This window comes from Hoplias malabaricus, chromosome 3 (assembly GCF_029633855.1).
Source record: "Hoplias malabaricus isolate fHopMal1 chromosome 3, fHopMal1.hap1, whole genome shotgun sequence".
Taxonomy (NCBI): Eukaryota; Metazoa; Chordata; class Actinopteri; order Characiformes; family Erythrinidae; genus Hoplias; species Hoplias malabaricus.
The window spans coordinates 41,995,603-42,011,090 of record NC_089802.1 but is presented as its reverse complement, the minus strand read 5'-3'; the positions used below and the strand labels follow the sequence as shown (position 1 = coordinate 42,011,090).

The following is a 15,488-nucleotide window of genomic DNA, read 5'->3' as shown; positions in this document are numbered from 1 at the left end:
CTAATATCATGAGCACAAGTGGTGGTATTTATATGTTAGAAGATATATCACATGTAAAATGTGCAGTCTGTGACATGGCTAATCGTTTAAGCTTTGAAACTCAAATGAGCAGATCATTAAGACAGGCATGGTTTCTGACGTCACAAACCTATCAAGTTGCTGGGCAGCAGTTTTGAGGCAAGCTTGAACCTCAGGAAAGCAGAATAGGGGTGTGTAGAGTTATGGTTGAGAACAGTTTACACGTACTAAATGAATGCAAAAGTGTAGAGTTACAACTAAGCCCCTTTTAAAGCATGATTTTCTAGGCATTGCTGTTTCCACATATTTTTCCAAGTTTATATGAATGTTTTAGGATGAATGCTTTAAAACATGACATTTCAAAAATGTTTTTGAACTGTAACTTACGTTATACTGCCTGACCAGAAAATTGTAATATTCTACATTCATTGCTCATGTTGCTCATCAGCTCCGCACACACTATACAGGTGCACTTTGTAGTTCTAAAATTACAGACAATAATCCATCCATTGCTCTGCATGCAATACTACTCCCCTTTTGCCTAGATCTTCAATAGGTCCAGACCCCCACAGAGCAGGTATTATTATCACTGTCAGCAGTTACACTGACATAGTGGTGGCATTTCATTTCAGCTCTGAGTGGATCAGACACAGCACTGCAGCTTAAGTTTTAAAACATAATATCCACTCTGTTAGACACACCTACCTGGTTGGTCCACCTTGTAGACTGTAACCCACCCGTTGCTGCACATTTTGTGATGGTCATCCTAAAATCCTTCATCAGCGGACACAGGATGCTGCCCACAGGACTATATTAGCTGGATATATTTGGTTGGTGAACTAGTCCGATTATTTTAAAAACTCCAGCAGCACTAGTGTGCCTGATCCAAGTGTCTCGTACCAGTGAAACACATGACTACGCCAGTCACTGCGGTGCTGAGATTGATCCACCACACACATAATAACTGTTATGTGGTGGTCCTCACCATTAAAGAACACAGTGAAACGGGGCTAACGGTAAGCAAAGCAACCCAAAAAGTGATATCACAAACAACTTTTATTCATTCGCATTTGCAACCGATAACTCGTGTAAATGTATAGCTTTAGCTCCCACATAAAAATAATAAGACACCGGCAGGAATATTTAATTACTTTTAAACAAACTTTAATCCTGCAGTCCTCTTCTGAGTCAGCTCCATTCAAACAGACGGAGACTACTGAGAAATGAAGCATGTTCAAGCACATAACATTAAACAGCTTGTCAAACTCCATAAATATCAACATTTACTCACCTGCAGCACGTAAGCGGCTAACTTGAACACGTGTTCGCTCTCTACCTCAATAGATCCCTATAGAAAAAAAATTAAAAATGGGGTGAAAAAAATCAATAAATCCTCCTTTCAACTCTAACTGCGACCACTGCGAGTTCAAACTACTCCTCTCCCCCCAACCGTTACAGGTTCCAAACAGGGCGAAACCATTCACTCATAACGCGGGGGTAATAACGTGTTCTAACCATTATAATTATTTCTGTTTGTACTGGGTTTATTTCAGGGTTTTAAAAAACGATATCACTCCACAAAGAGACTCTAACTGTATTAAAAATATAAGCGTTTAATTTTTCTATTTTAGAAACCAATCGTCGTTACCAGTAAACGAATTGGTTTAGTCCGCTAGCAGGTTCAGCGTCAAGGGAATGGGAGATAATGCTTTTCCTTAGAGGACAAGATAAACTTAAAATTTACCTGTTAAAAATAGGTGTTGTTTGCTTTTAACAATCAACGTCTATTTGTTTAAGTTGTATATACTTTTAACTATATACACAAGTTTGAAAACACCTCGAACATTCCTTATAACGGGAGTAGTCAGCCTTATTTTTCTAGGAAGGCTAACTAGACGTCGAAACATTAATGTGAGGATACTGTGAGAACATAAAAGAGGTTAGATGCTGAATTTGGATGATTAGTTCTGGCTCACAAATAATCCAAAATGTACTGAACAGAGCTCCATCGTTCCAGAAAATACAGTTCCCCTGTTTCTGTGTACAGAAACACAGCATGGCAGAGCTGTGGAAAAGCTTGCCATTTAAAAGCTGTATTTGAAAAAGAGGGCAACAGTCTACCAACAGTGTGCAAGCGGCAAGGCTGGAACTGGTTCATAGGTCAGACTAGGAACATGCATTAATGACATTTAATGAATGATTTATCGAATTGATGCCTGCCTTACCTTTGCCACAACTTTGTTTACACATATTAAAGCATATATAAGACATTTTGTCCATATCATGCCACCACAGACATAGATACAGTATAGTTAAGTGGAATGAAATGGAAATACCAAAGGAAAATAAAGAAAATATGTGTAGAAAGAGAGAGAGGAGTCTGGGCTGCCCGCCCTGCGTTCTTGGCATTGCCCTCCTCTTAATTAACACAAACCCAATCCAATATCCAGTGTGCCAGTGTAATTCTACACAGTCCAGCAGACAGTCCCCCACTATCTGGAACTGGTCTCAGACCAGTGGGCACCTTTTATTCAGTTTACTCCCCCCTCAGTTCCACTGGTGTGCTTTGAAAAAACAAAACCTAGTGAGTCAAGTGATATTTCTGGAGGATTACAGAATCAGAAGATACTTTGTACACGCTTCTGAATGCTGGCATTGTGCAGCGAGAAACAATGAGGCTCCTGGCAGCGGAACAAGGAGCCGAATGAAGTTTAAAATTACTGAAGGTCTTAGAGCAAATCTGGAGTAAATGCTTTCTATTGGCAGATGCCTGATGGGGTGCTACCGTACAACCACAGCTAGCTCAGAGTAACAGCTCTTAAGGTGGGGAAAAGCTGGACGGCAGCCAGTTGACCCCACCAGCTTCATGCTGTGCATGCTGCCAGCAAACAGCCATCAGATAAAAGACTGTGACTTTGGTCCAGCACACTCTGGAGACAATAGAAAGTATTGCAACCTTTGACATGATTAAATGATAGTTTTTGGAAAAGCTGAATTTGTTGGTCTTATGAGTTACACAAGAGCCTAGATGATCCTGGTGATGCCACGGTTTGGAAACACTGTGGCAGTTCTGGATGTGTATAATTGTCTTATCTCTCCCCTGATCACTCAGCCTAATGCCTGAGTGATCATAGACATTTGTTGGCTTGCATGACAGAACTGGCTGTAAGTGCTCACCTCCAAGCATGTTTAATTTCAATTGTGTTGTGCTTGTAGAGGTTAGCAAATAATTGGTATGAGGTTCATGTGTGTCAGAGGAAGCATGTGCTGCCTTCACCCCCCAGCATGGTAGCATCATGTGAGAGGTGGACTAAAAATGGAGAAAAAAATGTAAAAAACGTGCAAACATTTGCACAGCAAGGCTGAACTGCAGGCAAAATTCATCCCACACTTGACTCAAACAGCACTCAGTTGTTACATAAGCTGATACAAATGTGATCATATGAATTCTGAAACTGTATGACCTGGATACAGTCATATGCAAAAGACGGTTAGAATATTAGACTCATAGTTCAGGCACGTGGTTTACATGAAGCTAGTTGGTGGTAAGCTTTATAGCTATAGGTCTATTATACTTCTATTATTTTTTTATCTTAGTTTTGTGACCAATTATCTACATTTGAGAAGGAAAATGGCATGTTCATCAAATCGTTCTTGTAATATGTAACTCCATATGTGTATTCTGATGACTTTGATCAATGAGTAACAGATTATTTTCATTTTAGCAGCAAAACACAAATGCACCTGTCTTTCATGCATTCATTCATTGTCTTTAACCTATTCTTTGGCAGTGAACACACACACACTAGTGTACGGGGGTAGTGATCACACACCCATGGTGGCGGGCAGTCATCCCCAGCGCCCGGGGAGCAGTTGGTGGTTAGGTGCCTTGTTCCAGAGCAACTCAGCTGTAGTTTGATGAATCAATGAGTAATTTGTCATTTTCATTTTAGCAGCAAACAAAAGCACACTTATCCTCATTTCCCTAAATGCAGAAAAGGCATGTCTGAGAATATGTAAATGAAGTTATGAAAAGTTATGAGCACTCACATTATAAACTGAAGACTTCGCATTCCGGTAGAATAACTCCACCGTGGTTGTGTCTTTTAGAAAGGAGATGCTCTCAATGTAAAACCTGTCAAAGCAGAGGTTTGATCAGATGAAGTCACAGTGATTTAATTCTGACTTTTATTCTGAATGTAGATGTGAATTTGGACAGAATACAGAGATAACTGTGTGCATCTACTTTTTATTACACTTGTCAAGTAAAATACAGAATAATCTGATCAAAACGTCTTTAATTGCTGTATGCTGACACAAACGCGCCCCCTAGTGGATAAGACTGCATTATGGAACCTGCATAACAATGTCACACATCTTTCCATAAAATCCCATGCATCTTCAAAAATTTGGTTCCAGAAGAAGGCAAAAACACTTTTTCCTGGTTGATTTTGAACCAGAGCTATTGGGCAGTTCATCCTTTTAATATTAGCACAATTCAAAGGACATTTACTTTATTAAAATTGTACAAAACGCATAAAAACAGAAATTGTATTTGTATTTTAATTTATTTAGACTGAGATGATCTTTTATAATTTCTTTCTGTGTCTTAAAATGGACTATGTTGATATAAAATGGATTGTGGTAGTAATTAAGTTCGTAAGCAATATCTGACAGTTATGCTACAATCCCACTGATGATAAGTAGCCTTATTTTGTCTCATCAATTATTCATATATAATTCATTTCTTGGCTTTAAGCATGTTTTACAGGTTTAATTTAGAATTATACATATAACATAGATATTACAAAAAATAATAATAATAAAATCTCCAAAAAGACTGTAAAAAATCATAATTTTCAGTGAGGAAAAATGTTTTAATTTAAGTTGTTTTGAAACATGTCCTGTGGCCTATTTCTCATTAAATGTTGACACAATATAAACAGCAGGTGGCGTTTTTCATATGATGTAAATCATAAATGTCAGTAATGGAAATCAGAGACCTGGTACTATACTACACTAATATCATAGTGAGCCTATATTAAATGTAGTTATCTGACGTGAATCACCTCATGGCACTGACTTGTATCTCATTGACATACACTATACACTCAATGACACAGAGTTTACATAAAGTTCACCACTCACTCACATCTAAAAACTGCTTCACATAGGAGTGCTATTCCGTGACTGAAAATATTACACGTACCTAACTTGGAACTTGAGTTCAAGTGGTCCAGTCTTTTTGGAGAAGTCATGCTCCAGGACTCTTCGGTTCTGCTGCAGCCAGTTCGTCTGACCACTGGTGAGAGAAGAGTTGCTTGCTGTAGCTCATAAACCATTACAGTGAATCAACTATAAATGTGCTTGCTGTGTTTTCTTTAACTTTGCTTTAACAAATAGGTGATTATCCTCTTTGATAGATTCATACGTACTGTTTAATTAAATTCATTCATCTCTTAGTTTCATGGCATTTTTCATGATAACATTGCCCCTGAGTCTAAAAGCCAACATGTGAAGTGACACTAACATAATTACTGTCAGAGAAAGTTCCTGGAGACTGTGAGGTTAATGAATAAAGATATGGGCTTTAATCCAAATACATTACTTCTAACTTATTTCACTACATGACAGCTCATAAAACTGGGTGGATCATAAAATATCAACAGGAATGTGTTCATTGCTAACAAAGCTCATACTTACGTCTCATCAGTGAAAGAAATGCCAAAGTACTCCTTCTCTTTTAAGTTAAAATGGGATGAGACCAGGTCCAGGAGATCTCTGGATAATAGCTTTGGCTGAGGGAAAACGGAGGAGTGAGGCTTGTTTTATTCTATAGACAGTGATATGCTCATATTAGATATTCCAGGTCTTGCTCAGATTCTGTGATAGAAATGTGATTTTCACTGCAACAAAACAGTACAAACCTGATACATATTTCCTGGAAATATCAAATACTACTCAATTTTCTGAATTATGGCATCCTTAAAAGGTCAAAATACAAATGACCACCCACCTGTTTCACAAACATGCTAACATCCTTTTCACATGCATGAAAAGTTGACAAATGAAATTCAAACTAATATTAAATTTAGGCAGTATCACATAACACCAGCTACTCAACCTGTACTCTCCCAATACATCATCTCAGCTTTATGTACAAGGCAATAGAACAGGATTTAGTTCAATGAAGAGCTGAACCATTTCTTTTGGTCCATAAACAGTGTAAAGGGAAACTAGTATTTTCACAGTCTGAATAAAAAAAAAGAAAACAAAAAAAACAGCAGGCTGAGAAATATGTTTCATACGACTTTGAATAAAATTCTGAAATTCTTACCTGGACCAACAGTTCCAACTGTCTGTCGTCCAGCAGCAGCACCTGGCACTGCCGGCCCTCCGTCATCTGAGAGAGGAGCACACACACGGAGACATTATTATAACTGTGTGAAAGAGACTCGTTGACCAGCACAGCCTATTGAAAGGGTTGGCATTGAGTGTTATTGTCACCGTCTGCGTGGTCAGCACTTCAAATCCACACTTGCAGCAGTGACCTCTGGAAACCAAGCAGGCACAGGCAATAGCTATAAAATACCTGTGAGCTAAGCACAGTTAATCTAATGATGTGAGGGCATTTTAAGAGTGACCTTGTCCATCTTTGTCCATGTGAAAATCTAGTGTGTGGGTAAATTGGAATGTGGTTCCATTGGTTTGATTGATGTCAGTGTTAAACTGACTCAGCTGCTGCTCTGTATAAAGATTAATACTACGTATGGAAGCTGGAGGGGAATGCGCTTTTGAATGAATGCCTTTCATAAAAATGTTCAGTTATCTAATACGACTTGAATGGAATAAGTGAAGGGTCTCACACTAAAATGCTTGTTCATTTAGCAGTATCATGTTCTAATGCACTGTGACGTAACTCATTTTGAGTCTTATCCTTCTGTGAATGAAGATATACATGATCTTTCCAAAGTCCATCTATGTTTTAGTAGTATAAATCTTAAGTAAGAAAATCATTCATTCATTCTTTATCTGTAACCTTTATCCAGTTCAGGGTTGCGGTGAGTCCAGAGCCTACCTGGAATGATTGGGCACAAGGCGGAAATACACCCTGGAGGGGGCGCCAGTCCTTCACCGGGCGACACACACTCACACATTCACACGTACAGACACTTTTGAGTCGCCAATCCACCTACCAACGTGTGTTTTTGGACTGTGGGAGGAAACCGGAGCACCCGGAGGAAACCCACGCAGACACAGAGAGAACACACCACACTCCTCACAGACAGTCACCCGGAGGAAACCCACGCAGACACAGGGAGAACACACCACACTTCTCACAGACAGTCACCCGGAGGAAACCCACGCAGACACAGGGAGAACACAACACACTCCTCACAGACAGTCACCCGGAGGAAACCCACGCAGACAAAGGGAGAACACACCACACTCCTCACAGACAGTCACCCGGAGCAGGACTCGAACCCACAACTTCCAGGACCCTGGAGCTGTGACAGAGACACTACCTGCTGGGCCACTGTGCCATCCTTTAAGTAAGAAATACTGAAGCTATTTGCAACTACACAACTTTCAAATAATTATTAGGATTAGTGCCTCATCCTGGACAGTGTCATGGTGTCCAGAGTCTACACACAAAGGCATGAAGAATGTTTCCTCCTGTTTTTCTTAGAACCAACCACCATTTCTCGATTATAAACTCAATAACAAGCAACTTTAAAGTAACAGTCTTTTTCTCCAATGACTCTAAACTGGTTCATTCAGGGACGAGAGTCACGTTTAAAAGAAAGAATAATAAATATAGAGTGAAAATAATAAATGATATAATGAGTAATAAATGACCATTCTTATAAACATTATTCAACATTTTGGTGATAAATTGTACTTCAACAACCCACAACCATCTATTTACTGTAAACACAGTAACAACATGAAAGACATTAATAGATACGCAGGAGAAATTTGTTGTTGACCTCTGAGGAAAACAGTTCTTGGAGCTGATATGACAATGTGCATTTAAAGAACTCTTCCAAGGAAAGACGACTTGTTTCACAAAGCTGGATGTGGTCATCAGGAAATGGACACTGTAGTAAAGAGAAGCATGAGTCAGAAATATTTACACTTGTAGTGATTAGAACCAGATGCTTGTAGAATGGAACACCTCTAAAAGCTTCCACACAGAAATGATATATTCCAGAAATGATGTGCAGTAGTTATTTGTTAAACTTGAAATGTCTGTGCTGTGTGATACATGGTAAAGCAGCAGGAAAGTACTGAGAAACACACACACGCAGGGAGAGAGAGAGATGACGCACACCCCCCAACAGGAGCTGGAAAACCACTAATCTGGTGTAAACTTGAGTTTGTTGGGACACATTGTTCTCTCCACAAGAACACCACAACAATGCTGTAATTCTCCTCTGTGATGATTTAGTGACTGTTCTGCAGACATTCAACTCCCAACCCTCAAGACCTTCAGCTGCAGGTCCATTTTAATCAATAATCATTTTTATCAGGCCTCTTTTAGCTGACTGCATAATCAATACCAGCCCCTGGTTGAAATGTCCATCTGATGTGAACTTAGTTCATTAAATGATATGAAAATATCCTGAGCTCAATGGGTCGATATTCCACTAATATTTCTAAAATTCTGTTTCATAAAATAGCTGTGATTAAAAAAAAAAGCCCTTCAGAGTATCTACAGAAACTTACAGATTCATTTAACCCATCTGTGGCAGTGAACACACACACACACTAGTGCACCAGGAGCTGTGAACACACACCCAGAGTGGCGGGCAGCCATCCCTGGTGCCCGGGGAGCATTTGGGGGTTCAGTGCCTTGCTCAAGGGCACTTCAGCCATGGATGTTCTAGCCGGTTGTGAGGATTGAACTGGCAACCTTCATGTACCAAGCTTGGTCTCTAACCATTAGGCCAAGGCTGCCCGTATATAGAAAGTCCGACTAAACTTTGGTATTTGATCCCAGGCCGTCTGTGTGCAAGGTGAATACACAACCACTGAGCCAACGAGCTGCTATTACAACTGCCCAATCATAAGCTGTCTCTATTTTCATTTGTTAGGTTGCTAGAACTTCCCTAACATTTTGACTGCTACACCATTATGAATGGGTTTTTAAAAATATATGCTATGTTTATCTCATAAATACTGTATGTAATTTCTCTGTGGAAGCTTTTAGAGGTGCAAGTGTAAATGTTTCTGACTCATGTTTCTAAATTATTTCATGTTGAACCACTCCAGTTGAATTTGTTAATCATGCAGAAATGTGAAAAAAACCTGGTGAGACTGGATTTAATTAAATGATGCTGAGTTATCTGCCCTTACCATATGCAAAGTGCATCTGAACTGATAAAATGTCTTTAGTTAACCCTAATTAACTCATCCTCTGTGGGCACTGTCAAATAGATGGATTAGTTCATGGATGTTTAGGAACAGACAATGTCACATGTTACTGAAATAAATGGCTTGACAGAGTGTGACAACTCATTTAAAATTATTTTGTTGTTTTCCCATATTTCACAATAATAATAGCCCTAAATACAGAAAATAAAGGCAAATGAGATTAACACTTAAAAACATTGTGTTGCACCTAATCCATCCTAATGGACAGAATTATTGCCGCTGTTAATTACACAAGCTCCATTGTCTAAGCAGGGATTATTCACTATAGTAACCCTTTAAAAGACCTTGTGTGAACTGGCCAAGATTTATCAGAGCCACACTGTAATGGCCACACAGCACTAAAACATATCTCATAATATAACAGCACATATTTTTACTGATATACCCAGTAGTGTAACTACTTATGGCGTGCTCTGCTTTACACTTAGAAGGCATTGTTTTAAGAAAAACAATGTACAAAGTACAAGGTTTCCACACAATCCATTTATAGAAAGCCAGCTAGAAATGAGACAAAATCAGAACAAACGCAATTTACCTCTTTCAGTCTTAAAGTTCCCACCAGTGTAATCTGGTTAATACCTCCCTGTGTTGTTTTTTATACTCTAGAAGATGTATCATGAAAATAATCAGTGAGTACCATGGCTGAGCATTTCCTTCTAAACTGCAGTGTTCCAAAAACAGTGTCAGGTGAGTGGATTCAGACAGACAGGGTTTATGACATCATAAAACTAATCAACCAATCAGCTTGTGGGGTTTTTACTTTTAAACTACAGGCAAGTTGTGTAGGGGTGGGTGGAGCCAGAGCAGGGACTAATTGCATATTCATAAATCTTCAAGCACTGAATAAAGGCGAATGTGTAAAGTTAAATTTAAATATTTTTAAGGCATTATGGGAAAAATAGGTTTAATATTTAAAACTCACACAAACGTGCATTTTAATGTAAAACATCAACTGACATATGATTTGGCCTCATTAATAATGAAAAATAATAAAAGAATATTTGCAATATGAACACATTGATAAACACGTTCATGTCATTTTGATCTGTCATTTAAACCATGATGCCCTCGCCAACCCGCACCATGAAACCTTACCTCGACCAAAAGACAATTGCCAATGTTCTTAAAGTCCCTCTTGACAGCCTCAGCATTATTTGAGCTCATTGTGGTCCCTCCACCCTGCCCCCTCCTCTATTGTCTTCACCCACCCCTCTTAAACCTCACTGATGCATGTCTTCTCTGTCTGGCGTGTATTTTCCTTCACAGCCGCCTCGTTGTGCTGCTCACAGTCAGTCATGGCTCTGCCTGGTTCTGAGTGGCCTTCACATCACCACTGACCACTGTGTGTAGCACTCAGCATGGAGAGTAATGCCTGCAATTGTTGCCCACTTGACCAAGGCTCACATAGAATAGCCACATAAGAGAATGACCATTCAGTTCCTACCCTGCATTTCAGAACAATTACCATAAAACTTTACATCACAGGGTTTATATTCTGTTTAAAGATAATATGATTATTATTAATATTATTATTATTAATAATAATGATAATAATAATACCTGATACAGTTAAAGCCGTGCAATTCACAGCAAAGATAACAACAGAAAAGTGCAGTTTTACTGTAATTGATTCCCACAACACACTGGTAGGAGATTGTCTTGTGTGAAATTGTCCACAGGTGTGAGTGTGTGAGTGTGTGAGTGACTGGGTGAGTGTGTGAATGACTGGGTGAGTGTGTGAATGACTGGGTGACTGTGTGAATGACTGGGTGAGTGTGTGAGTGACTGGGTGAGTGTGTGAATGACTGGGTGAGTGTGTGAGTGACTGGGTGACTGTGTGAGTGACTGGGTGACTGTGTGAGTGACTGGGTGAGTGTGCGAGGGACTGGGTGAGTGTGCGAGGGACTGGGTGAGTGTGTGAATGACTGGGTGAGTGTTTGAATGACTGGGTGAGAGTGTGAGTGACTGGGTGACTGTGTGAATAACTGGGTGAGTGTGTGAGTGACTGGGTGAGTGTGTGAGTGACTGGGTGAGTGTGTGAATGACTGGGTGAGTGTGTGAATGATTGGGTGAGTGTGTGAGTGATTGGGTGAGTGTTTGAGTGACTGGGTGAGTGTGTGAGTGACTAGTTGAGTGTGTGAGTGACTGGGTGAGTGTGTGAATGACTGGGTGAGTGTGTGAGTGATTGGGTGAGTGTGTGAGTGACTAGTTGAGTGTGTGAGTGACTGGGTGAGTGTGTGAGTGACTGGGTGAGTGTGTGAGTGACTGGGTGAGTGTGTGAATGACTGGTGAGTGTGTGAGTGATTGATTGAGTGTTTGAGTGACTGGGTGAGTGTGTGAGTGTCTAGTTGAGTGTGTGAGTGACTGGGTGAGTGTGTGAGTGACTGGATGATTAACTAGGTGAATGTTAAATGGCTAATCCACTATCAAACATGTGTTTTGGATTGTGAGAGGAAACCGGATTTCAACAGAAACAATTTAAAAATAAATTTAGTTAAAATTAAGTAATTGTGCTAATGAAATGTATGGCCAGAGAGTCCAATGTTTATGTGTGTGTGTGTGTGTGTGTGTGTGTGTGTGTGTGTGTGTGTGTGAGGGGCAAAGGTGAGTGTGAGAGAAAGAGAGCGTAGGAGGAAAAAAGGGAGGGGTCATGTGATGTGCACTGGTCATGACCCATAGGTCAATGGCCCTGAAGCCCCATCTTAGCGTTACCAACTTCAAAAAAGGCCCCTCAACACAACCCCCTCACTCAAACTCCTGATTCTCTTTAGAACTGACAACAGATAGCACCACAACCTTTCCTAATTTACTCTTAGAATCACATTGACGTGTCTTCAGTGACCTGAAAATATGAAATCCCTGTGAAGTCTAAAAATGTCAGCTATTACTGCTGCAGCTCCACACCAAACACACTCAGAGTCTGCTCTGAATGGATATAACAGAGTTGTAATGACTCAGACCTGCCAGCTACATACTACTATAAACTACTATAAAGCCCTGATGCCAAAAGTCTGGAGGGACGATCGTGTGGCTTCATATAAATATGAACCCAGCGTCAGTGATGACAGCAAGACAGCAAGTGGTTTACTGGGCAGTAAAGCGTGTTTATAAAGAAATATTATACCCAGGCTAAGGTTTTAAAAATATAATTTTGGTCTTTAATTGAACTCATTCAAAAAGACATTTGTAAAATCCATGTAATAAAACTGTATATAAAAATATGTTTTATAAGAATTATGGACAGTAGCTTATTTAAAAATAAACAAATAAAATTTTAATTAAATGCACATATATTCTTATGATAAAAGAACTTTCTTTTTTTTAAACCAGCCTGTCTAAATCAGGCTGTCATGCTCCCTGTCTAAAATGATATTCAGAAACATTAAAAACCGTTTTGATGGCTTCCATATGGACTATAAACAAGCAGTAATAGTGGAAGCACATCTATTTTGTTGGAAAGGACTTTTTCCACCTCAGCAACCCAAAATATTAAGACTAAATCAGCAGAAATTGACATTATCATGAAAGCCCTAATTCCTAACTCTTTAACAGCTTTCCCTCTCTCCTCACTGAAAACACTGTGACTCTGGAGACAGTGAGAGGGACGTGTAGAAATTACAGGTTTGAAACTATACACAAATCGATTCACACAATGCAGTCAATAAGCCTCCGTTACTCATTGGTTACATTAGCGTCATAGCAACATTGGAATACTCTGCAAGAAAATACTATAGCCACCTTTGAAATGGCTCCCCACTCACTTTTCCCTACGTTCCTCACTATACAGTGCACTAAAGGCGACTAAATTCAGGAGTGTAGTGAAGGATTTTGGACACTCACGTGCACTGGTTCATTTCTGTGCAACGGCACATTCTGCCACATAAACACTATAAACGTTAGCCACCAGTCCAGTATAACCAGCGTCTAACTGCACACAAAAGAAGAGCCTAAACATGCTGTTGTAAATACATTATAAATATTTGGCATTAAAAGCATCCTTCTGGGGACAGCTGTGGGTAACTGTGTGTTCTGGACACTGCTTACCTGAACCAACTCTTTATTACCTCCAATGATCCCATCACATTAACCAGTTTACCTAAGACTAGACATATTCACTATAAACTATACGCTTAAAGTAAGGATGGCTAAAACGTATAATAAACGTGCGAATCTTCACATAAAGGTTACTAAGAGTAACTAGTATCTTTTAGGGTACAGCTGTTGTACATTACTTGCTGTGGTGCATTGTGTGATTGTTTGAGTGCACTGCAAATAGTGCACTATATAGTGAAATTTATAAGCACTGTTTCGGACAAACCCTGGAGCAATTTCACCCGTTTGACTATTCCCCTGACAGAGCTGATCCAGACCAACCGTTCATTTTCAAACTGATGAGGGGGGCATTTGTTTAAGAATGAGTGAGTAAGTGAGTGAATGTGTGAGTGAGTTCATGTCAGATCCACACCAGACATGATGCGAATCCACTGAAGAATATCATGTTAAAGCCTAAACTCTCAAACCCAGTTGATACATATCAGACAGCTCCACATCCACAAAGACAACTCTCAGTCCCCAAATACAAACCGCACACTCTTAAACCACGAGGAGTGCCGCAGATGCCAAGATGAGACAAAGGTACAGTTCAACTACTAGTTATTTTGGAAACTCTTTTCAAATTTTGTAACATAATGGTTAAGACAGTTTATTAGTTTAGCCTTTGAGCCCCTTTGTTCCTCCTGATAGCTAACATTTTTTTATCAGCTTATTTACGTGATAGACTGCTCTTAGGTACTCCAGCATGTGAAGAATCTCTTACATAGCACAAGACTTTCACTTTACACTTTTCTCATCAAAAATCCAGCAACAGTGTTGATACAGTGATAGTATTTGAATCGTTATGTCTTGAAAGTTAATTAGTGTCATACCAAAGAAAGAGTTGTTCACTGCAGCACGAGTTTTGAAGGAACATTCTACAAAGCATAGGACTTGCATTGAAACATCTACTCAAACACAAATCCAGTAACTTTAACTGTTTTTTAATCATCATATGATGCATTCTGAAACCTGTTCTAATAGTTGCAACTTCGTTAAATGCCGTCATACCTGATAGACGTCTCCTATATGACACAACATCTGAAAGAACCTTCTACATGGAACAAGAGCATCACTGTAGCATCTTCTCACCACCTGCTCGGCCACGGTCCACACTAACTGACTCCCGGAGGCCACAAGGTCCTCCACCCCACAAAGAAACCCCAGAGCCATCCCTTTACTCTCCTACACCCAGAGTTGACTGAAACCGGACTGGATCCCGGGGGAGGTTTGGGTCAGAAAGCCATCGCCTGGGCTCCAGGCTCCTTCAATAGGCTCGAGTCCAAGACTTTCCCCCTTGGAGCAGAGAGTAAGAGGCAGGCCCCGGAGCTGCCCACAGAGCAGCCCTTCAGACGAAGCAGCTCTGCCCACTTTACACACACACACACACACACACACACACACACACACACACACACACACACACACACACACAAAGTATATATACATACGCGCCAGCAGACACAATGACTGCCCCAGTCTTTCCGCTCCATCCACATAAACAAGCATTGTGGTTTCTGACTCTATTCTTTTCGTGCTTTCCACGAGCCTCTCTCGCTCATAAACTGCCCTACGCACAGGCGTTTACGTAAATATTTACTCCCTGAAAAAGAATAGCTGTTTTTGTGCTTAAAGAGATCACTATACTAAAGAAAGATCACATATTTTCATAACACCTTCATATCTCTCCACAGCTAATAACAGCCTTTAATATCCCACCCAATGCTGTTATTTTTAGCTTTCATGCTGAAAAACAGGGATATGAATTGTATTTTAATATATTCTGCTGGTGTGTGTGTGTGTGTTTGTGTGTTAAAGTGAGCGTGTGTGTGTGTAGGTATTGGATGTCATTTCCTTCAGGCAGCAGACGTCTCCACCCGGTATATTCCAAAGGAAACCTTTAAAAATAACCGCTTTCATTTGACTGTCCATGGCATCAG

General features: G+C 39.9%; 1 protein-coding gene across 1 annotated transcript in view; it reads right to left on the bottom strand.

The window, feature by feature from the left end:
• Positions 1 to 14,721, bottom strand: part of frmd4ba (FERM domain containing 4Ba) — a 48,312-nt gene extending 33,591 nt beyond the window's left edge. Inside the window, exons 1-6 of the mRNA XM_066664718.1 lie at positions 14,560 to 14,721; positions 6,356 to 6,421; positions 5,722 to 5,816; positions 5,228 to 5,320; positions 4,069 to 4,153; positions 1,310 to 1,366 (exon numbers count right to left, since the gene is read on the bottom strand). Of these exons, the coding sequence (XP_066520815.1) occupies positions 1,310 to 1,366; positions 4,069 to 4,153; positions 5,228 to 5,320; positions 5,722 to 5,816; positions 6,356 to 6,421; positions 14,560 to 14,721 (558 nt within the window). The remainder of the gene's footprint in view (positions 1 to 1,309; positions 1,367 to 4,068; positions 4,154 to 5,227; positions 5,321 to 5,721; positions 5,817 to 6,355; positions 6,422 to 14,559) is intronic.
• Between the last annotated feature and the right edge of the window lie 767 nt (positions 14,722 to 15,488).